Genomic DNA, 27,976 nt, shown 5'->3' on the forward strand with positions numbered 1-27,976 from the left:
GGCTTACTGTTTCAGACACCAAAATAAAATATTCAAATGCTCTTCTGCTTTAAGAATTACATTAACAGGTGTATGCAGGTATGTTAGAAAGCCAACTCTGACCTAAATTTAATTCCCACCTTACTCAGAGCTGTATTTAGTAGTTGCAGGATAACATGAGGGTTAAGAGATGAGAGCACTGCCACCTCGTGCCAGTCAAGCTGAAGCCTAACAAACAAGACTACTGACTAAAACTAATCCCAGAACATGTTCTGCCTTTTAAGTCTGACAGTTATCTGAGATCAGATGCTTGACTTATGAAAAGGTATAATAGTACCAGTCTTTAATAACATCTTAAACCAATTCTTTAAATAAAAATAATCAAACTATCTGTACTTAATCAGCACATCTGGCAGCAACTGCTCATTATATTTGCCATTTTAACATCCTGGTTTTAGTCACTCATAACTGTGATAAGTTTCAATCACCACGGATAAGAGCATTGGTAATGGATATCTGTTTCAGACTAAGTCTTTCTGGTTGTTGGTTTGGGGTTTATTTTGCAAAAAATTATGACAAACAAAAAAAAAAAAAAAGAAAAAGTACATGCATACACAGTTTGACAGTTTAAAAGATGTATAAAACTTCTTTTGAAATGGTCCAATACACCCATGCTATAAAAAGGGTCATATATTCTTACTGCATAAATATTTAAATACCCAAGTCAACATAAACTTCAGAAAGCTGAGAAGTATTATGAAAATTCTCAAGTATACTGACAAGCCACAAAGAAAAACATTTCCTCTCAGTCCATTCTTAATCTAAAATACACGCACTACATCAAATATTACATAATAAAGAACCTGATTTTTTTTCTGTTTATTTACAGATAAATATAATTCTGCTCAGTGGATATTTCAGTAACTTCCCCCACAAGAGTCATTATTACAAGCAATAAAAATGTAAAATAGGAGTACTCACCAATATCATTAGCTAAAGAAGCAGGATCAGAGGCCCCAAGTGTGGCTTCAAACTCCTCCTGAAGACGATAAGCTCTTTGAAGAAGGGATTCAAGCTTATGAATGAATTCAGCACTAATGATATCCTGCAAGAAGATAGACATTAGAAGATTCTTCTATTTGTTTACAGTCTGTAAGATTCCTTTGTAAGATCTAAGAATATTAAGCCTTCAAAGAGCAGACCGTGCCACATTAATTTCCTACGAACTGCACAAGGACACTGTCAGATGAATACTTCAACATCCAAAATATACACACTTTTCTAAACATATATATTTTATTTAGTGTAATAAAACTAAAATGTAAATTCTAAAACACTTTAAAATTATCTGTGATGTTTACTGCACTAGAAATAATGAAAGACACACAGGTGGATGTTTATTTCAAAATATTTTTAGCATTTAGCTCATAAAAAAAAAAAGGAATACAAATAAAGTTCAAGCACATTATTTGTGAATATTCGTAAATTGATCATCTTTCCCAATACCTTTATCTTTGCTAAGCAGATATCCTCTCAAATAGTCAGAAAAGAAAGGGATGACCCAAGGGATTTTGTGCAGAGAACTAGTGTGCTTGGTAGCATGATAATACCATCCAGAAGCAAACACTGATGCAACAGCAATTGCAAAAAAAATAAATAACGTTAATTCCCTCCCCCTGCCCTCCTCCAAATAACCAGCCAAAAAATCAAAAGGAACAAAGTTAGATGTCCTTTAAATGCAATACCACTAAATTGGAAATTTGAATTAATTCTCAGTTTTGGTAGTTGAATTAGAAGTTGAAAAGATTCAGGTAACAAAATGCAATGAATTGTCAGGGCAGCAACAGAAGATTATACATTGAATATACTCACTTCTACACTTTCTTCTGCAATTGCATCTCCTGCTCCCAGCTTAATGGGACCACAACTTGCTTCATCTTCAACTTGCCTGTTACGAAAAGTTAGTGCCTGCTCCCATCGACGCAGTGCTTCTTCAAAAAGCTCCATACCTAGGGGAGATCAGGAATACCTCCATTCCATCAAATGCGCAGCTTCCATATGAATTCACATTTTAGAGTTGCAGGACATTATATAGCTAATAAGCATGGTTGTAACAGAGATGTAAGTTTTTGAAACAACAGCATTTCCCAGTCTCAAAAGAAAGATATCTACCTTTTTAATATGATAAAGAAGTTCACAATATGATTAAAGCAACAATTTTCAATGTATTTTTTTCCTATTTACATTTTAAAATAATTTTATGGATTACTACTACAAATACAGGAATAAAAAATATGTATTTTGAAAAACTAACTCTAGATCAAGTAAGATTTCATTATTTTATGGAAATGTTCTTAGACACATCCCAACGGGACACTGCGAAAGAACACCACAATAATATTGTGTGTCACTTTGCCATAAAAACAAGAATTTATTTACATTCATTGTTGGTAGATGCTGATTATTCTTATTATAACTTACCCATCAAATATAAATTTTCAGGTGTGGTCACTGGAATATTGACAAGCTTCATATCATCTTCATCTCCTTTATCCCAGGAATTAGAATTGGCACAAGCACAACTGTGACAAGAGGTGGCACTCTGAACCTTAAAAAAAGTAAACAAATTTTGAAGTGTTGTTATACAGAGTATCCTTAAAACTATGTTCTTGCCAGAGTACATTACATCCAAGCTTTCTGCCTAGAAACTGTTTTTACTATGTAGTTGTCCTTCCCAGCTTCTCTAGCCTTCCACACAGCTTGTTCAGGAAAGTTGTTTCAGCTCAGTGAAACCATTAGGTGCACATTCAGTGCAAGTTAACACACATTCAAGAGCCTTAAAGCACTTTTACTTACGGAGGCCAGGCTTTGAACTGAACCAGAGTATTTACTGAAAAGTCCTCCATTTGCATAGATGCAAGACTGAGATCCTTTTTCCTTGGCAGAGCTCAGAGAAAGAGTCAAGTTTTGCCGACTACTGGAACAGCTAGAACCTAAGAGATACACTGATTTTAAAGCTGCTGCAAACTCAAAACATTGTATCTTTTGTTAGCAAGATCTATCACGAATTGCGTTTACTCTTTTCGATAAAATCCACTTTAGAAGCATACAACAAATATTCCTTTATTTACAGTTTTACATGAGAAACTACAAATTAGAACAGTCAATATCTATAACAATAACCATGCATTTGAGGATTGTTATTTTCCCATCTCATAAAAAATTAAATCTGCTTTTCTCAGTATGGAGATCTGTCCACAAGAACAGTAAACCCCATTGTTAATATACTATTGATAAAAGAAAGTTTTAATCCAAAGTCATGATTGAAACTTCACCTTTGAGAACAAGACCAGTTTATTTATAATACATTGTAATTTTCTTCCTAATTTGCACAACTTCTACTTCAACAATTCAAACCTACTCAGCATTAAAGGAAAATACTTTGTTTTACTGCTACACAGTTATGCACACCCAACCCCTCACACCCATTTTCTTCCTGTCCAAGAAAACAAAAAAAACCTCAGGGATTCCTTCATGTACCTTTTTCTGATGCAGCTGCTTTGGTACACTCTAATACTAGATGACTTGGTTCCCATGGTGGCACTTTCTTGTTTTTCTTTCCACGTCTTCTTTTAAAGTGATTGGCCAGAAAAAGAACAGATATTGCACTCACTGCTGTTACTGTGAAAAGCTTCTTTAACCCAGGGGAAAGCTTTATCTGAAAATAAAAGAGTGTGACTTCATTGGAAGTATATGCTCCTTAACTCCCACCTTTCCTCCTGTCCTTCTTTTGCTGTGTTCAACCTAGGCTATAGCTTGTCTGAGGGAGATAAGAGATGCTGCTCTCACATAGCCTGAGAAACAACCAACTCTGAGCAAGGACACAGACTAACTGCTTCTCAAAATTTGTGATGGCCAGTAGGTGAGAGAGTTTACAAAGGGGCTGGTGCAACAAAGTGAGTGGCTGCACTAAGAGACATATTGCAGCACCAAGAACTATAAGGTATATTGCAAATCCACAAACTACGGGGATCTATGTAAATGACTTTCAGACAAACTTCTTTTTATTTTATTTCTTTTTAATACCAGCTCAATGCAGGGCTTCAATTAATTCTCTAACAGCAAAAAAATTCTGAGAAGAAACTCACCCTTCACAAATAGACTATTTCTTGCACTGTGAAAGAGTGGAGGATCCAAAAGCTAACATTTGCATCGTGTTTCAATTTGGGAAGAACATGTATTTAAACATATTTCTCTAAATAAACCTTTTTTTTTCATTGTTACATTTTATTTTGGATATAGATCAGTCATAGGTTTACAGACGTTTAAATTAGCAAATAAGAACCACATATACAAGCAACTGGAATTAAAAGCCATTAACAAAGTTTATAACATTCAAAGTGACAAGATATACAAAGAAGATAAGAGCCACTTAACTGGAAACTAGAGTCCACATTCACAAAATCTTTAGGAAATCTATGCTGCTTGAGAAACAGACTGCTGGGAGAAAACCAGATCTACAGTCCTTGGGGCTAATATGGTGTTTCTGTAACATGTTTCCTCACACAAGAGAGAGCTGGCCACACAGAGTACCGCTGCACTCTCGCAGTCCCTGGTTGCTGCGTAGTTGGTTAATACTATCAGAGTTGTGTAATTTAAAGAAGCACTGAAAGCTTTGCTCTGCATTGATTTTGCAATCAACAAGTCAAACACCTTTGACTTGAGAACCATGTCCTTAGTGGTACTGTATCTTGACTGAGGCCAAAAACCTAGCACTGTACTCTGCAAGGAAAAGGAAATCCCTGAAACACAGCACAAGCACATACTTAGAAAAGACTACTGTATTTCACAGAAAAGAGTTAATAACCAAATAACTGAGATTAAAACCTTGAAGCTCACAGAATTAAATGCTAGAACTAAAGTTTCAAAGAACTGTAAGTGGATTTTTTTAAATTTGTCTGTGCCTACAAACATGATCATAAATAAACTAACAGTGAAATGAAAACCTCTAGGAGAGGAAAGTTAATAGTTGCACATGATGGAGTTGCACATGGTATTTAAAAAGGATGTGAACATGCTGCAATGTAAAAAAGAAATCAGTGATCTTGCAGTAAGAATTTTAAAGTATTCTAAATACAGAAAAAATGTGAAAATAATCAGATGCAGCTAAGACTGAGACTATCTCATTCTGGTTTTATATGCAGTAAAACTTTGAAAAGCATTTACATGCAAATATGAAAAATTACATCACTTTTGCTGACAAGCATCTAATTCAATAAAAATAAAATACTGTCATATTAAAGACATGGGTTTTAAAAGCAGAACTTTATTAGGACCTGCTAATATCTGTTTTTTAAAAAACACTATTGGCATTCCTAACAATAAACAATTTTTTTCTTCTAGTTATCCTTGTCAATGATTCAGCATACACAGAATGGAAAAAAATCATATTTTGTACAGCCAACTAGAAACTCTTTTTTTTCCTCCTGTGTATTATGGCATCAGAATATGGCTCACCCTTCAAGAAATGTATTCTCTGAGGGATATGATTGAAGCCTTAATATTTTCTCAAGTAATTCTGACTTATTTCACTATTTCACTCTATCATTTATCACATATGTAGTTACAAGGAACTAACACCTGTCTTCTCTGAATCTCTACAACACAATTACAGCTCCTCCTCCCTTTGACATGAAGGTGCTCTAGGGACAAATCTTATGATTCCCTGCAGACAAGGGGTATCAGCTTCACAATACTTCCAGCTTTTGTCAACCTGAAAACTAAGATCAAAATGTATTCTTTGTCCAGATTTGAGTGACTGCTATCAATGTTGCTAGTGAAAACTAGCCTATAGTGTCAATGAAAGAAAATAAAAATAAATCACTCCAGGGCCATCTGTAAAAGGAAATACTGTGATTAATAGAGCCTTAAGATTTTCTTTGAAGATCTTTCTGCAAGTAAAACAAACAAACAAAACCAGCAAAAAGAACTGAACGGGTTTAAAAAACGGCCTGCTTTCAAAGAATCAATACCTTGTTTTAGTCATATGCCACTTACTTAATCAAACAGAAGTGACTCCAAAACTAGAACAAGGATTTTTGATTTACATTAATGAATTATCATTCAGGTTAATTTGGATAGTGGTACTGGCAATCTAGAAAGTATTTCAGACCACACTCAATACTACTATTCAAAATTTACTGACAGTTATGTTTAGTTTTTAAATACCTGAAAAATTCTACAAAAAAAAAAAAGACAACTTGAGGGTTTTGATATTTGATGAGAATCATTGTGCTGTTGCAAATGAAGACATATAGACATTGCAGATAAAGCAATCTCTTCAGTCAGATATATGATGATGCACTACGCATTTATTAGCAGAAAAAGACAAGAAAACCCTACTTATTTTAGTTCAATGTTCTAAATAAAACAAAAATCAAGGTGTTCTGTATAAATTTAATTCATACTAAGCACAGAAGAGTGAGAACAACATTGCAGTTCAACTTCTAAACATATATCAAAAGTGACAATGTTTAGATAACGTATAAATTACCTGGTTAAGAGAATAATACCAAGAAATGGGAAGATGAAATACCCGTAAAGCTACCGTCTTCAGAGAAAATCGTGCCTCAGTAGCAGCTTCTTCTGACATGGCTCCCTCTCTCCCATAACCTCATTAAGTGGAACTATCTTGAAAACAGTCACAGATGGTCTCTGGAATACTCTGTCAAATGAAGCATACGTGCTGAATTATGCAATAGAAGCCCAGGACAGCTTTCTTCTACGAGCTCAAATCTCTTATATAACAGGTACATGACTTGTTTGATTGATGTTTCTGAGTAGAGAAGACGTGCTTAATGAGAAGACAGCACATTTGCTGGCTCAGCTTAGGCCCCATTCCTTCCAACTGCTCTGAGCAGAGCCCTGTGTATGTATAACCAGGATCCACAGAGGACTCGGTCTGCTTCGATTACCTGGCAGTTCACTTACTATATCCTCTAAATCATACACGGCAACAACCCTGTTTCTAAGATCACTGCTGTTGGAAGAGTGTAACTGCCAGCTCAGAGTTAAAAGATTTGAGAGCAGCCAGAAAAAGTTCATCTCATTCAGAGCTTCAGGATTTTTGGAGACACACGGTGAGGAATAAATAATACAGCCTGACGCAATCTCCCCTGTTAAAGGGAACATCCCCCTCACGCGCCGATGCTAAACACAAGGCGAAGCCTCTGGCACCTGACATCCAGGACCGCAACCGGGGCAGGGAGCGAGGTGACAGAAAAGGGCGGGCCCGCGCGCCGAGGGAGCCCTCAGCTTTAATCGCCGGCTGTTTTCCCGCCGCCGCCGTCTCCGGCCGCAGGCGGGCCGTGCCGCCCCGGAGGCGTTTCCTCAGGGCAGGCGCCTCTCCCCGCCGCGGGACACGGAGCGGGGCGCGGCCGGCCTCGGCGGGGCGGCGAACCCCGTCCCCGTAGCTGGCCCCGTTGGGGGCAGAAGCCACCGCCGTCCGGCCCTGCCGAGCCCTCCCCAGGCAAGGTAGCCCCGGCGTCGCGGTCAGGGGTGCCCGAGCGTCGGGACAGAGCCGGGGTGGCGGCTCCGCGCGCCCCTCAGCCCCCGTCCCCGCAGCCGCCCAGGCAAAGGCGGGCGCGCCTCGGGCCAGGTCCTCGCTGCGCGGTGGCCCGACGGTTGCCGCCCTCGGTTACCTGCCGAGCACCGGAGCGGGCGCCACGGGCAGCAGCCAGGGCCCCTCGCGGGCGGTTCCCTCCCCGCACCGGTGGCTGCTAGGAGACCGGCGGGGGATCCGCTTCCGGGCCAGTGAGAAGCGGCCGAGGTCGGCCGGGAGGCAGCCCCTGTCGCTGCCACGTGAGGGTGACCCGCTCCGTTAGGAGTCCGCGTCGGCCATCTTTACGCAGGGCAACCGCCTCCCGCGGACGGCCGGGTGAGGTGGGGTAAGAGCCTGGCGCCGCCATCTTTGTGCGGGGCAGTGCTCACGTGAGCGGCGGAGACGCTCCGCGCGGCCATCTTTGTGCGGGGCGCGTCCCGCGGCCGGGGTTGCCGCAGCCGCGGCCGGTGGGCGTCTGTCTGCGTGAGGAGGCGCCGGCGGAGCCGCGGTCTGGGCGCGCGCGCCTTCCCCGCCACGGCGGCCCTCTGCGCCGCCGCCGTCGTCCCGGGCGGGGGAGCGCTGCCCGCCCGCCAGGGCCGCCGTCCCCGGAGGCTGGGGTTCGCCATCGGTGGAAGCCGCGGGGCTGGCCGAGGCCCGACTTAGCTCCGGGCCCCGCCGCACGGTGCGTCCTCCCGGCTGCTCCGGTAAGAGGGGGAGAGTCCCGCCGGCGGCGGGGAGGGCGGGTCGGGTCCGGCGTCCGTGAGGGGGGACAGGAGCGCGGCGGGCGGTGTCTCCGGCCGGTCTCAAAGTCCAGGGCGGCTCGGCCCGCCGGGCGCATTGGCACGGTGATGGCCGCCCGCGGCGGCGGCGGGAGCCGTCTCGGCGGCCGGGGCGCCGTGGTCCCGGAGGGCCGGGGCCGAGGCCGGTGCGCGGCCTGCCTCCCCCGCCGGGCCGCTGAGCTGAGCTGCGGGGCGATGGGTCGGCGGTGCCCGGGCCGCCCGCTCCGGGTCAGCGGGTCGCCGTGCGAGGCGGTCGGCAGGCGGGCTGGGTACGCCCGCCTGCCCGCTGGAAGCGGCCAAAGAGCTTTGACTCGACCTCCGCAAATACCTGCTAAATTTGAAGCCATGCGGCGACGGTGTTGTAGGTACGATGCTATTCCTAAAAACAATAATTTACCTGTAAATTACTCTGTTCGTTCCCTGAGGTATCTACACGCTTAGGTCGCCGTGTACGAGGGATGAAATAGGCTGGAGAAAAAGGTCTGGTGTAGCACCTAGTGGAAAATCACCGTAGACGACTTCTGTGCACAGGCAAAGCCTGAGTTAGGGAAATCCTCTTAGAAACATAAAGGTCAGCTAATGGGTTTCAGAGTTAGGATTTAAAGTGGTGGAAGAAAGAAACGAATGGACGGTCTATATACCCGAAAAGGCAACATAAAATGAAAAATGTCTAAGCCTGTACAAGGATATGCCCTCAACTCAAGCATTCTTTTTAATGTCCTTTCTCTTCGGAAACAATACTTCATGGCAGAAAAATAAAATTTTAATGAAAGTGATCTCACTTGAGTGGATAGCTCTTGGTGCCTGAAAAGAAGGACCAGGTATCTTTCATCATTTTACTGAGCATGCTTTTGTCATTTACTGGGGAAGTACCAGGTTTTATTCTAAATAGATAAAGTAAGTTTTCTACCAGAGTTAGGATTGGTGTCATAATTTTTTCAAAAAAACAGGATACTCTTGTTTTAGAGTTGATAGATTAAAAAAAGGTAGAAATAGGGAGGGATGAGAGGTGAAAATCAAAACCACCTACCGATCAACAGAATATAAAGGAACTTAATGTGTGAAATTAAGGTTAATCTTCCCTATTTCTTGACCTAAGACGACTATTCTTAAGTTTGGTAACGATATTATTCATGTGCATTTTTATGCTGAAGTAATTTCTGTAATAAATTGTCAATGAAACCAGTAAAATTTTTGAAGAGCGGCACAGTTCTTTAGAAGACCGATAGAAAAATGTACATCTTAAAAATCTGAATATGTATGTCCAAGGCTGTAGCTTCAACGGGCACGTATGGTTTGGAGTGAATGCTGATGGTTTTTTTCTGAAGCGTGAAGAATATCTATATGACAAGTAATTACTGAAGTTCCAGAGCTCTTTAGTATTCTACATAATTAAATGTTCAGATACAAAATTGCCCCCCCATGTCGCTCTTACTTTGTTGTGATAAAATGAAAATAAATGTTAAATGCGATTGTTCCAGTGCATCACTTATAAAATAACTGTGAGTGCAAATAAGAAGCCTGAACTTAGAGCTTACTGGTTTGTCACACTGTTATTCAGAGCTGTACCAGCAAAAATAATAAAAGCCTGTAATGAAGATACAATTACTGCTTCAGGTAATTGCTGTCTTCAGAATAATCCTTTTATTCTTAAAATCTTCTACCAGCATTCCCTTACTGAACCCTGTAAAAAGATCTGATGAAATGGCTCCATATTTAGGGACGTCAAAGGAATAAGGATACGTATTTGTTTATTTCAACATCTGTTGAGGTGTCAACTACTATAACTAGGAAAATTAAAACATTAACATTAATTAAAAAAAATTTTGAGAGAATTTAAAATCTATTATCTTTCTGCTGGAAATATTAGGCTCCCTCCATGGGCCTAAGATAATTTTCAAGATCAGTTGAATTCTCTTAGTGTTTGATGGGATTTTTCTGTGTGTGTGATAGGCCTTCATGGTAGGCACCACACAAGTCTGTGATGCCATGGAATTCTGCTGAATAATAAATAGGTTGCTGGTCATGATGCTTTAAATTATGGTTCTGACGGCTCACGTGAGCAAATGTTTTTTTCTTAGTGAATGCAAAGAATAAACAGGAACACAAAAAAAAAAAGGCAGCGAGTTCAAGATAAGTGTTGCAGGCTTTTTTTTTTTTTTTCCTTTGAAGTGTGACTCTCTATGCATGCACTAAGCAAAAATGTGTTAATAAGTCCTTCTTTTGACCAGTAAGTGGTTCACTTAGTTGAATGATATAGTATGATGCATTGAGATAGGTGGGCTGTAACAAACCTTTCAGTGGAAACAGTGGAGAGAGCTAGCAATAGACTGCAAAGTTCTCTCCCAAATATGTGGGAAGCATTTGATGAGAATCTTATTGCATGAATGTGATCATGCACAGTTAGTGTTAAAACTTGAGCTCTATTCCCAGTTAAGTTTTACTTCATTCGTAACCTCATAGTGAAACAAAGATGCTTCTTGCATCCCATATGTGTAGGTCCGTGCTTTTCAGCTTGTGATTTTTCTAAGGTTCCTGTGAGACCATGGAATATTTCTGAAGGGTCCATGAAAGGTGACAGAAATAGTCTTTTTACCACTGGACACATGATTGCTGTCTAAGAATTCCTGTCTCAGTAACAATTTTTTAGAGTTCTGCAGCATGAGGAAGGCTGAAATTACTGATATAGATCCTTTTCAGAGCCTTTCTCAGTTTTTCTAATGTATAAGCTTTTCTTTCAGGAAGCATCAGAGCTGTAAAGGATTCAGGGAAGCTATATATTCTTGTACAATTTTTTTTCTTCTGTGGATGTCTTCTTTTGGTCAGTGGTAGGAACAGGATACTGAGCTAAATGGACCTTTTTGACCCAGTAGAGCTGTTCATATGAGATATCTAGGTACTTTCCCAGTACAAATTATCACATATCATTGCGGGTATGAAGTGGAGATACACTCCAGCTTCAGAACAGGGGTATAAAATGGAATGTAAGAGAAAGTACAAAAGTAGATTTTTATTTTTTTGTAATTACTGAAAATGCGACGAAGCGACTTCTGGATGAGGTTAATGCAATGCAGAAGCTTGTGAAAAAGCAGATGTGATAATGAGATACATCAGTAGAGAAAGATAAGCAATCTTTTCAGATAGAGTAGGAAGTAGTGAAATTGAGGAAGGGCAGTGAGCGAGGGAGGGGCTATCCTGGGCTTGCTAGGACTTAGGGAGCTGAAGGATGAGTCATGGTTTTGAAATTAATTTTCCAGTTCTGAACTTAAACATAAAATTTTACAAAATGTGTTACCACAGCTAAATATATTAAGCTACCAAGGTTATGGCAGTACAGTGAGTTATCACTGTTGCTACAGGATGGAAGGAGGTGTGTAAGAATTTTGTGAACAAAAGGTGAAAGAAAGGCCATTCAGCTTTGCCCATATAATAACATGTAAAGAATCTATAACATTAACTAGACTTCTACAAGGAATGCTCTCCGTATGGACAGCAGTAGGGACCACATCCATAGGGACATGAGTTTCAACATGTGTTGGTCTTTCTGATCTGAGAAGAGGGATGCAGACTGCACCAAGAAACAGAATCTGGTGTGAGCAGAACTCCTGGGTTTGGGTTTGTTCAGGACTGTGGGTCTGGATTTGCATGGTTCCAGGTGTGAAAAGTAGCTGTTAAATACAAATCTGATAGCATGAGATGAAGTCTCCACTTCATTCATTGGTTTGTATTACTTGGAATAATGCATTCAGAAAGCTTCTTCCATTAAAAAATTAAGCCTAAAGCTTTACTAATCCATTATACCAGTCTTTCTAAAGCATTTGTGTTAAATCAGCATTAATTCACGCTGAATTTTTTTTAGGTTGTCAGGGCTTTATTTGAAACTCATTTGTCCACTTTTAATGTTTTAACAGACCTTGCAAAATGTGCAAGATGAAACATACCTTCGCGTTTCCATTTCTGTTCTGAAAAGGAACTTTACAGTTCAAAGCAGAATTGCTAACATGGCTGAAGTTGAGGAGGTTTGGCCTGAAAAATATCATTTCCATATTTAAAGTGTCTTTGAGCAATACTGCACATAGATTACAAATAGACACTGAACTGAGGAAATACTTCTCCAGCTGCATCTTATATTTGAGAGTACTGCTTTTTAAATGTCATGCCATTGGTCCAGGAAGAGAATTTAGACCTCCTCTTGAAAAAAATCCCAAATTATTAATTTACTGTAGTATTTCCAGTCTTATGAGATAAGTTCTTAAATATTTTATTGAACAGCTGTTAACGTGACATTCAAAAAGACTGAAAGTTACACACACATGCTTGAGTATGTATGCATGTTATATATATATATAAGAAATATCTTGTGAATTATATATAAATACTTGTATATATACATAAAATATATTTAAGTATACATATGCAGGTATATACATGCACATGTATAATAAATTATATAAAGTATTTTATTATTCCTATACAAATAATATAATACTTTAATAGTATTATTTGTATAGGAATGTTTATAGGAATAATACAGTCTATTTATACACATACACACACACATATAAAAAAAACCCCTTAGATAACCAAAGGGAACTGAAATGACTCTTGGTTCAAAGGGATCTTATTGCAAGGCAATGGAAGTAAAGACCAAGTCAAAGATAACAAACTGAAAGTTTACTAGGAAGCGTGTCTGAGATGCCTACTAGGCAAGGTTTGTTTCCCCCACACCATCAAAGCCCCAGGTTACTTAATATTCAAAGGAGTGATTGGTCATATAGCGGAAGGAACAAACCTAAAGCTGCCAAAGCCAACAGGCAAAGTGGAAAGAGATGTTGATAACAGTGCTAAAGGCTGCAAACAAATCAAGGAGTGTGCATCACGGAGTTAGGATGGAAGTTTAGTTGCAAGTCTTGATGAAGGAGTGCTATGTTGGACAGATAATAATTGGGCGAAGAAAGCTTAAGATTTCTTGGGCTGTAGAGAGATTGAGGCATCCATAGTAATTGTTTAAGTGACAAAACTGGAGCAAAGTTCTTGGATGGTTCTTATCTGCATGAATCAGAGTGTTTATATAAAAAGAATGTTACTGAGTTCATTTTTTTATTTGCATTCTGTAAAACATCATAGCTTTCTGTGCAGCCAACAAAATATATAATGACAAAGTGATTGTATTTAGCATTCTTTATTTCTGATAAGTTTCTGTGTCTGCATCAGAGACCTTGGATGGACAGAGAGAACTCAAACAAGAGGAAAGCTCACCGAGTGTTCAGTGCTACATGTAAGTTACAAGTTTCAGTTTGCTTTTGATATATAATATGCCTGAATGTAGACTGTGTCTTTGTAAATAAATAAAACCAAGATAAAGTTTCCTTCTCCTTTGACAAACAAGTCGTGCTCCTGGATTTTAGCCTTCACAGCTTCAGCACACTTTAGCAGTGTTGCATAAGATGCCTTACCAGAATATACAGTCAAAACCACCATCAGTTCTGGGTAGGCTTGAAAACTGTAATTTTTATGTCATTGGGGTGGCATGGTAGAGGCCAGGAGGTTAAATAATTAATCCAAACCAGCTCTGCTCCACTCAGGATTCTGTTAGTTTATGCCCTAAAAGTCAAGAGGATTTCATTTTAGAAGTCAGCTGTGTTTAATTTGGACTATTGGATTCTCTTGCTGTTAATAAATTTATTTATACTAACTTACTTTTAAAAGGCACATTCTTTTAAAAGTTATGTTTATGTTGCATATTAGATACCTAATATTGCTGCCTACTGTAAGGAATTGGGGTTTACTCATTCTTACTTCTGTTGACAAGTGATTCCTTGGTCTTGAAAATCCCAGCTTCTGAAATGTCGTCGCCCGGAAGCAACTGCCCACACTTGGAATCAGTTGGTGAGATAACAAAAGAGGAACTGATACAGAAATCTCATGTGAGTTGGAGCAGCTTACTTTCTTCCTATCACAGTTAACTCTGGTCACTTATTTTAGCTACATATCTTGTCATGTATTATTGGTTATAAGATGCATTTGAGTGTTAAGCATGGGTAAAATCTTCTGTACTGGATTAGTAAGGTTTAAATGAAGTACGGGAAGAATTATAGGCTTGATAAAACTGAAAAACTATTTTTCAGTACTTAAAGAGTAAGTTTCCCAGCAGTGTTTTCCAAAGCAAGTGATGTTTTAATGGAAATATTAGTTAAAAGAGTTAGCATAACAGCAAGCTGAACTTTATTTTCAGACACTGCCATTGTAGCAGTTATTTGGAATGTTAATGTAATATAGTATAACTGACTTGACTTCAAGTAGAAACTGTAACAAAGAAATTTATGCTTAAGTTTTTCCTGGAGAACAGTTCACTTTTTGATGGAGCAGTCACAGTTTGAGAAACTGCCCCTACCTGAAATCTTGGTTTCCAGCTAGTATTAATAAATAGAACAAAGAAAGATCTTGTAACCCATTTTAGTAGCTGGGAGGTGATGAAAAGCCAACCTTTTTCTGTCCGTGGTGCTAAATTTCTTTATCTTAAAACTCTAACAGTTAATTTGCTGCTGATGCTGGGTATAGCATTTCTCTAATGTTGCATCTATTTTTGTAAACCTTTGCGGGTAGTGTTGACTGTCTGCAAATAGGGATAAGCAGTTATTACAAGTTATCACTTTCATTTCTTTTTATGTTAAATTTATAGGAAAGACCAAATTTGAGGATTTTATAATAATGTGATATGATATATGTTTATGCTCTATTTAGAAGAACAATTTTTGGTTTAAGATGAAAACTCAGATCTATCTAATGTTTTACTAGAAAAATATGCTGATCTTAAGATTATGTGAAGCAAAGAAAAATTGGGCTGGTTATCAACACATCCTTTTTTTTGTCTTAAAATTGTACAGCTGATACTGAGCTTTACAGTATTTTTTTCTCATTTTGTCTTGAAGTTGTTGTTTACTGGTGAAAGTAAATGAAATAATACTCTGTGTGTTTACTTTTAATAGGGCACTTGTCAGGACTGTAAAGTCAGAGGACCCAACCTTTGGGCATGCTTAGAGGTAAGTCATTCTGTTATTCCATAGTAGGGTCCTTTTCTAGTAATCTGTAGATAAAGTTGGTAGTGTTTTTTTTAAATAAACAACTGTAATGAAGTTCTTTAAATGAGTTTCTTTAAGTTATTTAAAAGCAAAACATCTTGTACATGAAGTTTTCTATTTTTAAAATTTTTTACCCTCTATCAGGTACATATTTCCTGTAATTTAAGAATACTGTGTTTTAAATGAGATTTTTTGGATATAGCACATTAAGGTTTCTTCTTCAGTTATGGTATTTTTTTAGCTCTTAAAATTTTTTTTTTTAATCTTTTCGCCAGGTCTGTAGATCTTAAAAACAATATATTATTCCTGAATTAAGTTACCTTCTATAAGCCTCTCTTAGCATTTGTAGTAATAACATCTAGCAGTAAATGCTGACTTTTTACAGCATAAAAATACATACTCTGACTTTTTTATTCTTGAGCAGAACAAAGAAAAAAATTTATTTTGAAACTTGCAGAAGCTTGTATAAACATTCTTCAAACTTTGTACGAATTTTGTACAGTCTTTAGCCTGGATATAGTTCTTTCTTAAATATGCTTTTGCCTTACTCTTCTTGCTGTCTACAAAAAACGTAATTTTCAGTGTATTTAAAAAAAAAAAAAGGTTCTGAAAATGTTGCTTCTGATTAATCTATGATACCAAGAGGAAAGTATGTAGCTAATTTAGTTTTTAAAATGTCTCCTGCGTTCTTCGGACATACAGCTGTTTCCAGAGATTGAAATTTTGCTCTATAGGCTTGACTTCATTTCTTGGCAACTTTTGTCTAAGTCCTGTCAGGAAGACACCTAGGCTGAGATGCCAACATTTAGGTGTATGTATGAGTATTTTTAAAAATCTACTTCATTAGTTTCCTTTTAAGTAGATTATGGTAACAATTAAAAGATCAGATTATTTTGCTCCTTCTATCAATAAGAGATAGAAATGAAGGGGGAAAGAAACAGTGTTTAATGTCTTTTTGTTAGATGGCTTGAAGTTTAATTACATATAAAATCCCTCTTGGGAGTTGGAAGAGGTGTTCAGGGATGAATCAACCTGGCAGGTGGGGAAATGCTGTGAAGCTTAAAACATGTTTTTTATTTTTCACTTATAGCTCTTAAACTGTTATTGAAAAACTCGATTTCATACCAACATTTCCATAGGAGAGTTTTGTAATTGCAGTAGGACACTTAGTGTCATGTTGTGATATATCTTCTCTTGGATGAATTGGCATCTTGCCTTCACCTTTTTCAGTAGAAAAACATGGTGAGATCCCAGCATGTTAACCATCTGTAACTTAACAAATGTCTGTGATTATTTAATACAGAAAATCGACTGTGTTCAGCTGCTATTTGATTGTATAAATTAACATGGTTAGAGAGTTATACAGATAACACGCTCTTATGTGATTGTCTTGACTCACGCAAATGAGGAATTAATGAAAATTGCTTGAAGATTGGCAGCTGCAAGATTCCACACTCAACTCAGCCAAATATGCTTTGCAATTAGCACAATTAATATCAACAATTATTTTGCATGTTATAACTAGAATGTAGTAAGTACTCTAACCATATAGTGCTGAAAACTCTTATTTAAAAGTGAAAAAACCTAATTAATTGTGAAGTAATGCTTTTCAATGTAGGCACTGCAGATAGGGACATACAGGCATTTTTTTATAAATGTGTCATGTTCTGAGGCTGTTGCAGTTCAGTATTTTAGACACTGGACTAACTTCATGTTTTCTGTAAAAATCTCTACCAAGTAATGAATTGTAAAAAATACATGTCGACCTTAGTCTGAATAAATATATCAAAATGGCCAAAAAATTATATTCCAAACACATTTAATGTCTAACACTGCCCACCTGTGAGAGGAGTTGAGTTAAATCTTGCAGTGTTCTTATTTGCTTTAGGTGATATTTATTTTAACACTTAACTTTGCATGTCTCTTGGTTTGTGTAGGACTCTGAAAGTTTGAAATTAGAGTAAATTTTAAAGGAACTGGCAGTATATTCCTATTCTGTAAACCTGTTTGACACCACTTTTTAATTCTGTATACTTCTTCATATCTTGTTCAACAGAACAGATGTACATATGTTGGCTGTGGTGAATCCCATGTTGATCACAGTACCACCCATTCCCAGGTATGCATATTTGCTAGTAATACAGTTACTTGAAGCAGTGAAGTAGAGTTAGAGAACTTTTTTTACTCATGTTAATGAAGTCAATAACCTGTGTTAGTATAACTGTTTGGAAGTTTGATTAGCTATGATTGTTTTTCATCTATAGAAGCAGGTCTTACTATTTTAGGATTATGTGAGTATACAGTCTTTGTGCAGCTGCATAATTATTTGTGTAATCCTTACATTATTGTGCTCCTTAAAAGAACATGGTGAAAATTACTGATGATTTTCAAGATGCAATGGACAAAAGATTTCTTGAGTACTTCAGTTTATATGTAGTACTTCACTACTTCAGTCTAACTTTTTAGGATTGCGGCTGCCTGATGGATAAGAGGAGAGAAGTTGGATTAATGAAGATGAGAGCTGAACAGGTGTAAGATAGGAAGTATAAATTATCAGAAACAGGTGCTTTGTTTCTGCATTATGCTCCCTGTTCCAGTGGCTACAGATGAAGAACGTGTAGACTGAGCTGAGCATATCCTTTCCTGCTATGTCCTGATTTTGGATCCAGCTTGGTAGGAGCAGTGGAGTGTGTGCACTATGTTCCCCAGCATGCCAAGTTCTGGCAAGGTTGGACAGCTTGAATGCATCTGTTTGGGTCTTAAACTCACTGTCTGTTCTGTGCACACACATGTACAAGTGGAACGCTTGCCAAAATGAAGCAAATGAGATATATCATTCTCTCTTAACAAATATACTGGGGACAGAGGGATGGCAGTTTTATTAACATGTCATTTCAGAATTGCTGACTATCTGATTAAATGAAATTCTTGCCACCAATTTACAGTTCGTCTGTCAGAAAATACATCTAAGGTTCCACACTGAGCAATTTTTGGTCCCTAAAAATACTAAAAAAAACCCCTGGCGAATATTAAAATGAACAAATAGTATATACCAGGGTTTTACAAGAAGTATGCTTTATGACTGCATTTTACCACCACTCCTGATTTTTTTTTTTTTTTAAGCAAGGCCTTGAGAGCAGTGCATATTTATACAAATTGATAGTGCATTAATATAAATCTATATAAATACAATTTTTTGTTGCCAGCTATTTAAGCTCAATCACAGTTCTAAAGCCTTTACAATAGATATATAAACGAGCAGCTTGTAGTGCAATTGGGGAACAGATGGTCCCTGAATTTCTTGCCTACAATTTTATACCTCTTGGCTTTCTACGGTAGTTTATTCCTGCTTTACATGATGTTTTAGCAATGTTATGTACTTGCCAAGTAAGAGAAAAGGAAAGGATAGTTGCTTGCTGTCCATGACATCCTTGTCTTGATTTTCATGTTACTTAATTTCTGGATTTAAATTTTTTTTTTCAGTAAAAATCTCAATAAACTCACTAAAATGAGAGAAACAAGGTTGATGTGAATCAGTTTATTTCTGCTTACTCTAGTTTCCACCAGCAAGGGTCCCTGTACTGCAAATAATCATGTTCATTGTGTCCACTTGAAGAAAATTCATAAGCCATTCCTCTGGAGACTTGTAATTATTTATGCAGCTGAAGCTGCAGAATCAAGCACATTCTCATGATTAAAATTGTCTGAGATATTTCTGTAATTTGATGTTTTTTAGTAGGGGGAGGGCTGCTTAATGAAATTGTAGCCCACAGTTTATATTAAAAACATTGTTCTTGTACAAAGCCTTATTAAATGAGGGGAGGAGGAACCTGGGCATCCTGCAGCAGTTGTAGTATTTGCCTAATTTCTAGCAAATCTGTCATCTATAAACCTGGCTGGTGCTGACATAATAAGGAAGAAATACAGGAAGGATTGGTGGAAATATTTGGAGGATGATAGCAACTGTGTGCACAATCATACAGTAAGCAAAGAGGTTAAAAAAAGAAAGATGAAGATTAGAACAGTAAAAATATTCTCCATCTGTCAAATTTTTATATTGATTCACAGTATGAAGCTGTCAGCAAAAGAACTGAGTTAAGATGTTTGTTTTGATATGAACACCTCTTACTGTAGCTGAACTGAAAATCTTCCCTTACTCTTCTGATTGTTAAATAGCTTGAATTTCCTACAGCAAACCAGTAGAAATAAACACTGCCCTTACTATAGAGGAGTTAGCTGCCGTTATGACCAATAGCAGACATTCCTGGAAAATTGGTTTGTTGTGAACTGTAACACTTCTGAGAATAGGCTTTCTTCTTACTTTTGTAATTACACCAAGGCATGTCAGATATGACAGTGGCTTAGATTCTGATTGTGCCTTGTTGCTAATTTGAGTGACTTGTACTAAAAATGAGTGTTGGATAGTTTGTGCTAAAATTTCAGTAATTGAATTGCTATTTTTTAATATTCTAACATACATATTTGTTTCATTGTTGAAAGATCTAAAATTTTAATACTTCTGTTCTAGCTTGCATGTAGCAATATTTAATTATTCCAAATTTCTGAATCACAGTTTTGGTTTTTGTTCTGTTTTAGGAGACAAAACACTGTCTAACTGTCAACCTTACTACACTCCGTGTTTGGTGTTATGCCTGTAGTAAGGAGGTATTCCTGGATAGAAAATTAGGATCTCATTCTCCACTACCAAATCCAAGACTGTCTCACCAAGCACAAGAAAATAGTGTGCAGGTATTTTTTTAACCCAGTGAAACAAAGGCAGCTGTAGCTTTGCAGTAAACATTGTGTCTTCTCTCAAGTGAGAGGCTGACTTTTCCTCTTTTCTTGTGGCTGAACTTTCTATTAATTTCTCTCTATTTTTATAAAATTTCTTGAAAAAGACAGTACCCAGCTTCTGTGTTCTGTCTCTGTGTACTGCATGCTTCCTAAGAATGCTTTTTTCATCTTATTGTCTAATTGTTTGTAATCTACAATAAGCTGTAAGATACGGACAAAGCACAGGTTTAAATTTAAGGTTACAAGATTAGAATAGTTCACCTGTGCTTCCCCATTCTGTCAGCTCTTGAAAATGTTATTTACAAAACTCATTACAGTAATTGCTGGCTAACTTTCAGGGAGCAGCAGAATGCCTTAGTATGTGTTTATGGATACTTGCCTGAGATACTGTGCTTGTATAAATGAATTTGTACTTTTAGAGAAATATATGCGAATTGTTAATCTCATTTAGCTAGTAATACAAGACACTTAAAGGGATTCCTATAACTTAGTCTCTGAGGTTTAAACATGTCTAGTTTTCAGTTTTGATAAATGACTGAAAAGATCTTGATTTTTGTGTATGTATATGTGTGGGTGAAAATTTTTCCAGTAGAGTGGTATACACACAAACACTCCTAAACAGGTAAAAATTTAACTACTATGCAAGAATTCACTAAGAAGGCAGTAGTAACTTGTGTATATTGTATGTATATGTTTAATTTTGGGGTAGAATGACAAATATATTGTGTTAGATTAATGTGGAAAAATACATATCAAACTAGAAATCAGGGGAATGCTATTAGTGTTTTATGACACTTAGGATTGCCAAGGAGTATAAATATGCCAAGGAGAAAAATATGGCCAGTATCTGGGAAATTCATATTAGTCAAGTAAAACCAGGCTTAAGATTGTAGTGGTTTATATGATTATAGCATCAAAAACAAGCCTTTATAAAAGTGCTTAGCTGTTCCTAACTCTACATTTGTTAACAATTAATGTAGTAGCTGAAGAGTAAGATAATGAATAAAGCATTAGCTAGTATTGGAGACAAGTTAGAGGAAAAAAATAAGCAAAGCAGACGTTATACAGAGAATTTTGAAATATGCTATTTTCTTGTCTCGTTCTTCTGCAATTTCAACAAGGTTTGTTTAGATTTGTTTTGTTATCTTCTGGTTACATTAGTCTTTGCTGGCATCAGTGCTGTTCACTGATAATATCTTTTCTAGATAAGTGTTGTCTTGGAGAACATTATACTGCAATTTCTTAAGTATAATTTTTTGGTATAATGCCTGTATCTGAAAAAAAGTTGTTATTTCTTTATCGCATATTTAATGTACTTGCATAAAAACGACAGGTAACTTGGTTAAAACTGACACAAGTACAAGTACGGTATTTCTAAATTGTTTTGCTTGAGGCGTAGAGCTATGGAAGAGATACCACGATGCACAGGTTGGACAGAAAAATGGGCAGTTTTTCAATATATGTAGAGAGGAAATATCCTTTAATATTTTCACTTCAAAGTTTAGCATTTAATAGGAACATAATCTGATCATTTTCTCATAAAATGCCAGCAGCTCAATTGGAATAGTACCATTGGAATTTTTTTTTTTTTAAATTTTTGTCGTCCAGAAATTCTGGTGACTTGATATAAAGCTGGGTTCAGACTTCTGAACTTCTGTTATACTTGACCTGTTTTAATCTTCCAAGAAAATGGGTATAATATACAGAAAAATCAGTAGAACTTACAAAGTCTGTCAAACATTTTGTTTAGAATTTTTATTTATGTGCTCTTGCGCTCACAAAAAGAGCTTGTCATGCAATAAATGTCTGCCTGCCTAATACTTTGTTTTTCTATTTGTATATTTTGCTTCCAACAGTTTAATTTGTTAAATGTAGTGAGCCATCTGGTGGCATATCAAAAATATATACACTAAATTTTATGTGATGGCTACTGTGTTAGCTTTTCAGTGCTGGCTTACTGGTTATCCAAGGGAAAGAAATACTATAACTTGCTTTGTTTTGATTCTTCAGCTGTTGTCATAAAATCATGCAATGTTGTCACTGCTAATCTGAAGACAAAAATGTGAGGTTTTTCTTAGTAAACTTTATCAGGGTAGCTGTGGAATCCTATTCTCACTTTGTGCAGTGAGATTTCAAAATTCATTCACATAATTTTCAGTTTCTAGATTTGTTGGTGAAATTATATGTAAGCTTAATTAAGAGGAAAATTGATAAATACAAGTAAATATACTTTTTTTTATTATTCTCCTTACAAGGATTTTAAAATACCTAGTAATCCCACACTGAAGATTCCGCTGGCAGCTGTATTTGATGACTTAGATATAGAAGTGGAAGAAGATGAGTTAAAGACTAGAGGTAATAAAAGCAAAATCCAGTGCTTTATTGCCCTTTATGACATGTGTATGTCTCCAGGTCTGTTCTCCAGTTATGTACTAGTTCTCTTCTAAGTGGAACTGTTTCCTATTCTGCTCCAACTAAGACCTTTATTTTTAGTTTCACCTTATTGCAGCAATCTTTACTTACCTTCAGAGCAGAGACTGCAGTGATAAATGTAGTGCACCCGTGCAAGCAGCAACAAAAATAAGAAAGCATGTTGGAGTAACGTTTAAAGTAACTAGTGTTCTAGCCACTCTGGTAAAAGTAGTTTTTTCTAAAATCTGTTCTAATGTTTTCTCCTGTCCTAAAAGGTTCCTGATTTGAATCCTTATCCTGTATTTTGGGTAACTTTTCTGAGCCTGTAGTATCCCAGTATGGGTTTTTGGTTTTTTGTTTTCTCCTTTTCAGTAATGGATTTTGTGCACTGCCAAACTTCCTGGTATAAAGGGTTACCTCACCCTAATATTAAGCTATTGTAAAGATGAAAATAAGAGTGGATGAAACCCCAAACAGTGAAGCCTCAATTTCTCATTTCATAAGAGAAGATAATAATTATTATTTTTTACAAATCTTAAATTGGTATTGATCATTTAGAAAAGGATATGTGTATTTGTTAGTAAAGAAAGTATTTCTAACTACCATTTTCTCAGAAAAATCTGACCAGCAAATTGTTAAGCTATTGGTTTTGAGATGCCAATGCATATGTCACAGCAGTTTGTTTTCCATTAGTGATTATAAAAGAGTTATTCTAATTTATGGACCTCATTTCTCCTTTACTCATCTACTACCAGCTTTCCCTCTCCTAAGTCTGCTGGCATTGGCCAAAAATCCCTACTTTGCCCCTTCTGTTGTCTGGCATGGTCTTTCTGGATATGTCACCAGCCCACTAGTTTGCCATCTGCCTAGTTAGTTTGTCCTACCAATGTGTGTATTTGTGTATCTTCTTGTCCTACTAATGTTTTTGGGAATGTAACTCGTATAGAAGTAATAGACAAGTAGAATTGCATTAAAGTTCCCAGTGATGTTGATGTGACTGTGTTAATACATTTCTTAAATTTAAAGGAAAAAACTCTTTAGCTCCATTTTAACTTTATTCTTAAAATTTCTTTTGAAATGCTTTTGATGAAGCAAATATTAGAATATATCTTTGCAAGAAAAGAAGTCTATTAAAAAACTTTACCTGCAACACTGCAGGCTGGAAAACTGCAGTGAGAGTATCTTCCTGACAGATCTTCTGCTGTTAAAAAAAAAATTAAAAAAAAAATAATAAAAAATCCTATGACTGTTCTTATTTTCCAATTTCAGTAAGAATGACTGTCCTTTTTGTAGCAGAAATTGGAAGGGCAGAATGCAGGTTTGGATGTGGGAAGCAGGACTATATTTCCATTCAGACAGATAGGAAAACCTTTTAAAACTTGAAAATGAAGTTCTGTGTATTAAAAAATTCAACTGAAATAACCAAACTGGTTTTTAGCTGTGAAAGCATTTTCTTAGGAGGTTTTATTTTTCTGCCACAGACTGAAATAATTGGGGTAGTTCCTATACTTCAAGGATTGCATAGAGCCAATGGTGTTGATTGCTGAATATTTAAAGTTTTCCAGTCTTACTGATTCTTTTCTTATAAATGTTACTGTTTTCTCCTACAAAAGCAATTTTGTTTTGTTATTACTTACTTCGTTAATTTAACACTTCAATAGCTATGAATAGCAGGTGTTTCAGATGAATTTTTTAAAATTGAGCTCATGTGGTAATTATGACTTTTTTGAACAGCCTCTCAAATATTGGAAGAGCATTTTTCATGACTGCATAATCACTGAAAGAATATATGTTAATTGTAACTTTTCTACTATGTAGTAGAAAAACTATATGGACATTAGTAAAGAAAGTAAACAATCTGGGCTTGAAAATAAATTCTGTGGGGAAGTCTAAACTGAGCAGTCTGTATAAAAATAAGGGTGTATAATTGGCATAGAAAAAAGACTGATCATAGGTAATTATAATTCTGATTCTGAGATAATCACATGCTGAGTAGGTTTTGAATGTTTAGCGTAATCTGACTGCTAGCATGAACTTGAGACAGAAGAATGAAATCTTCCTTGAGAAGCTTTTGGTAATATGATTAATGGTTACAAACACAGCATAGCAACAATTTAACTGAACAGGTAAATCTTTAAGTTAAAGTAAAAAAATAATTGATGAATGTATTTTAAATTACAATCTGCAGCTGTCATAAAACATCAAAAGTTAGTAAGATGCAATACAATCTACTTGTCTAAAGTGTTCTAGTCAGCCAAAATCAAAACACTTAATTACTACTTCTAGTTAGATTAGTATTCCTTTAGGAGTCCTATGTTTCTTTTAGTTACAACTCTGCATTATAATTGGCATCAGAACTGTTACATGAGTATTTTAATTAGTACATATTTTTTAGGAAGTATTTTCCTTAATGTGTCTTGTTTTGGATTAACAGACTTGTTGAATATTCATTCTGTTTTTCAGGTCTAACAGGATTAAAAAATATTGGAAACACTTGTTATATGAATGCAGCTTTACAAGCTCTTTCCAACTGGTAAGGAAAATGATTGTAAATGTAATTTTATATTTGCTTATACGTGCATTTTCTGAAGATGGACTTAAGGATTTTGAAGTGCTGCACTACCATGGAAGAAGACGTGTACTTGCTAAATCTTAGTCTTATGTATTACAAACAATTGTGTCACTGATAGGGGAAAAAAAGTATTATGGTATATGGGCTACTCAGCTTTTTCCCTGTTTCATTCTAATTCCTCACTGTCCTAAATAAAAATATATGCAGCTCTAGAAATTAGAGGAAAATCTGATAAAAGCTATTAAATTTGTGTGTTGGGTTTTTTTTTCTGCTACAGAAGAAATCAAAGGAAATGCATAAGAATAAACCCTAATTAAAGAAGAGACACGCTAAGATCAAAAGGTCCAAATTCAGTCATTACAAACAATGCATCTGGAACATTCTATGCTAAATCATCCTAGGAATGGCTAGAATACAAAATCTTGTCATCCTGTGGGGATACCAGACAAGTTCACGAAGGAGAAAGCTACAAAAGCTGAAGAGAGAAAAAAAACTATCCAAGTCTAAAGTTTCTTGCACTAGAAATGGTTTAGGAGGAGACAGTACTTGAGCATATATCATATATGCTTACTGTATGCATCTGCTTTTGGCTGCAATCCAAGACAGGATACAGGGCTAAGTAGACCTCACTGAGATCCTTTCCTGAGGGAGAGGAGAACTGAGGGAAATCTCTCTAGAAGGTAAAGAAGTGGACAAGGCATCTAATCATGAGGAAATTATTCTGTTGAGAAATGCCAAATTTTGAAAGTATGCTGGGATATCTATCTCCTTTCTTGGATAAAACTAGGTCCAATCTGTATGAGGGACTGACTTCAGAAAGGGGGGAGAAGTGAGAGAGTATGTGAGTTGGCAATACTGCATGAAGCAAACAGATAGTAATCATTTAAGTATAAATTATTTACCTACAAACATCATGTGGCACTATTGGATTCTAGAGAAAAGAAGATTTAAGATGCTATTTATGGACTAAGCTTATGGTGGTGGTTGCTGTAGTGGTACATGTGTACTTCTGTGATGGCTAGGAGGAATTGCCTTGAATTTGAATCCCATTAGACAATTCTGGTGCTTTAACAAATGTCAGAGTACGTTTGAGGAGCAATGTTGCTGTACTGCTGAAGTTGTTCTACTAGGAAATGTTTGGTTGCAGCATTTAAGGATGTAGGAGATTTAATTGTTCAATTACATAATAGTATTAGTGTTGTTTTTTTTTTTTTTTAAATAGTGTTGTATGAAATGTGGATTTCCTCTTGTATTTTAACGACCTGAAACAACCCGAAACAAATCCTATTTTCTTCTTTTTAATCAGCCCACCTTTGACGCACTTTTTTCTTGACTGTGGAGGCTTAGCGCGAACAGATAAGAAACCGGCAATTTGTAAAAGTTACCTCAAGCTGATGACAGAACTCTGGCACAAAAGCAGGTATTGCATCATTTTGGTGATGAAATGATTATAAATAAACTCCAGAGTCATGAAGGATGCATTAATCTGTCCTAGGTTTCTAATTTTTATTTTGTCTGTATGACAGAACTACTCTTGTAAATTAAGGAAGGAAAGACTAACTTGCCGGATTTAAACACTTCTTATAAAACACTCTTTCTAGCCTGATCTTTTTCATACTTACCAAAGATGGGACAAATAAGTGATGTAAATTGTAGTAAAGGAAGATCGGACAAGAAATACATGATAAACACTATACAAAGTAACATTAAGCTTTTAAAAATAAGTTTATATCTGCCAGAAATACATCTAAAATGTTTAACTACTTTATCCCCTGTATGTCCTTCATTCGGTATCAATGTTTTATCAATTTCTTTTATTTCATTATGTGGAATTTCTGTTATCTCTGTCTAAGAAAGTACTTCAGAATATAAGTACGAAGGTAAAGAAATGGTAATAGTACGTGGTACCAAGAGTATGTCTGATTTGTCATCTGATTCTCTGACAAGCAATGTGGCATAAAAGGCCTGATACAGTCTCTATTTCTGTTAGATGACAGATTTAAAAAAAATTGTATAGTTAATAATTCAATACCGATATTATGTTTGGTTAAGATTAATATTATTGGTGTTAGATGTGTTATAGGTCAGTTGCAGGTAAAATTATGATCCCAGTAAAGATAGAAAAGTCCACTTAAATGCTTGCTTTTTTATATATATTTCTATATTAACCTTTTTTTTTCTTTAGGCCTGGTTCTGTTGTTCCTACTGGTTTATTTCAAGGAATTAAAACTGTTAATCCAACGTTTCGAGGCTACTCTCAACAGGTAAAACCTTCTGATATCTTTTAAATCTGCCTAAACCATAAAGTTATGTCTTATTTTTAAATCTAATGCTTAAGATACCATGCTTCCTATATTTGTTTAAAGCAAATGCAACATAAACTTTAGTTTATATGTTTCAAATGTAGATCGTCTGGAACGGAACCATCAACAGTTAAGTCGGGTATTATGTTTGTTTATACCAAATTCTCAGAAGTTGAAGGCCTTTCAAGAATAACTCCTTTTCCCTTTTTTCAGGAAAACTAAAATAACATATATCTAAACCTTTTCCTTTTGTGAAATAGTGCTGCTAATATTTGAGCAGTCCCAGAAAACAAAGTAAAGGTGTTCAGAAATAAAAAAGAATATAATAAACTTTTTTATATTCATCTACCAGTTAAGTTTTTTTAAAAAATAAATACATAGTATCCAATTTTCATTTAGTGTCTTTGAAAAAAGCCAAAACAAAACCACTGATGTGTGTTTCATAAGCAGTATTG

The 27,976-nt window shown here is 36.6% G+C and overlaps 3 protein-coding genes across 10 annotated transcripts in view; 1 reads left to right on the forward strand and 2 right to left on the reverse strand.

Moving 5' to 3' along the window:
• The window catches only part of MIGA1 (mitoguardin 1), a 44,434-nt gene extending 35,566 nt beyond the window's left edge, over positions 1–8,868 (reverse strand). Inside the window, exons 1-7 of one of the 2 annotated variants that reach the window (XM_030034006.2) lie at positions 8,756–8,868; positions 6,533–6,703; positions 3,520–3,697; positions 2,836–2,972; positions 2,461–2,587; positions 1,852–1,988; positions 961–1,084 (exon numbers count right to left, since the gene is read on the reverse strand). In XM_030034006.2, coding sequence (XP_029889866.1) covers positions 961–1,084; positions 1,852–1,988; positions 2,461–2,587; positions 2,836–2,972; positions 3,520–3,697; positions 6,533–6,631 — 802 coding nt within the window. In that variant the 5' untranslated portion in view covers positions 6,632–6,703; positions 8,756–8,868. Of the gene's footprint in view, positions 1–960; positions 1,085–1,851; positions 1,989–2,460; positions 2,588–2,835; positions 2,973–3,519; positions 3,698–6,532; positions 6,704–7,679; positions 7,867–8,755 lie in introns of those variants that run through there. The other variant, XM_030034005.2, reaches the window with a different exon arrangement.
• On the reverse strand, positions 7,965–8,705 carry LOC115349640 (putative uncharacterized protein encoded by LINC00612). Its single transcript, XM_030034179.1, has one exon. It carries the CDS (start codon positions 8,703–8,705, stop codon positions 7,965–7,967), a length of 741 nt encoding a protein of 246 aa, XP_029890039.1.
• The window catches only part of USP33 (ubiquitin specific peptidase 33), a 43,541-nt gene continuing 23,578 nt past the window's right edge, over positions 8,014–27,976 (forward strand). For 4 of the 7 annotated variants that reach the window (XR_003926140.1, XM_030033979.2, XM_030033980.2 and 1 more), the window contains exons 1-10: positions 8,819–8,929; positions 13,573–13,636; positions 14,170–14,285; positions 15,348–15,401; positions 17,497–17,559; positions 20,037–20,189; positions 22,490–22,589; positions 25,110–25,179; positions 26,525–26,638; positions 27,404–27,482. Coding sequence is in view for 6 of the 7 variants with exons in the window: in XM_030033979.2 (XP_029889839.1) it covers positions 13,582–13,636; positions 14,170–14,285; positions 15,348–15,401; positions 17,497–17,559; positions 20,037–20,189; positions 22,490–22,589; positions 25,110–25,179; positions 26,525–26,638; positions 27,404–27,482 (804 nt within the window). In the remaining variant the exon portion in view is untranslated. Of the gene's footprint in view, positions 8,284–8,818; positions 8,930–9,090; positions 9,180–13,572; positions 13,637–14,169; positions 14,286–15,347; positions 15,402–16,663; positions 16,683–17,496; positions 17,560–20,036; positions 20,190–22,489; positions 22,590–25,109; positions 25,180–26,524; positions 26,639–27,403; positions 27,483–27,976 lie in introns of those variants that run through there. The other 3 variants (XM_030033981.2, XM_030033982.2, XM_030033984.2) reach the window with 3 other exon arrangements.

This window comes from Aquila chrysaetos, chromosome 12 (assembly GCF_900496995.4).
Source record: "Aquila chrysaetos chrysaetos chromosome 12, bAquChr1.4, whole genome shotgun sequence".
Classification (NCBI taxonomy): Eukaryota; Metazoa; Chordata; class Aves; order Accipitriformes; family Accipitridae; genus Aquila; species Aquila chrysaetos.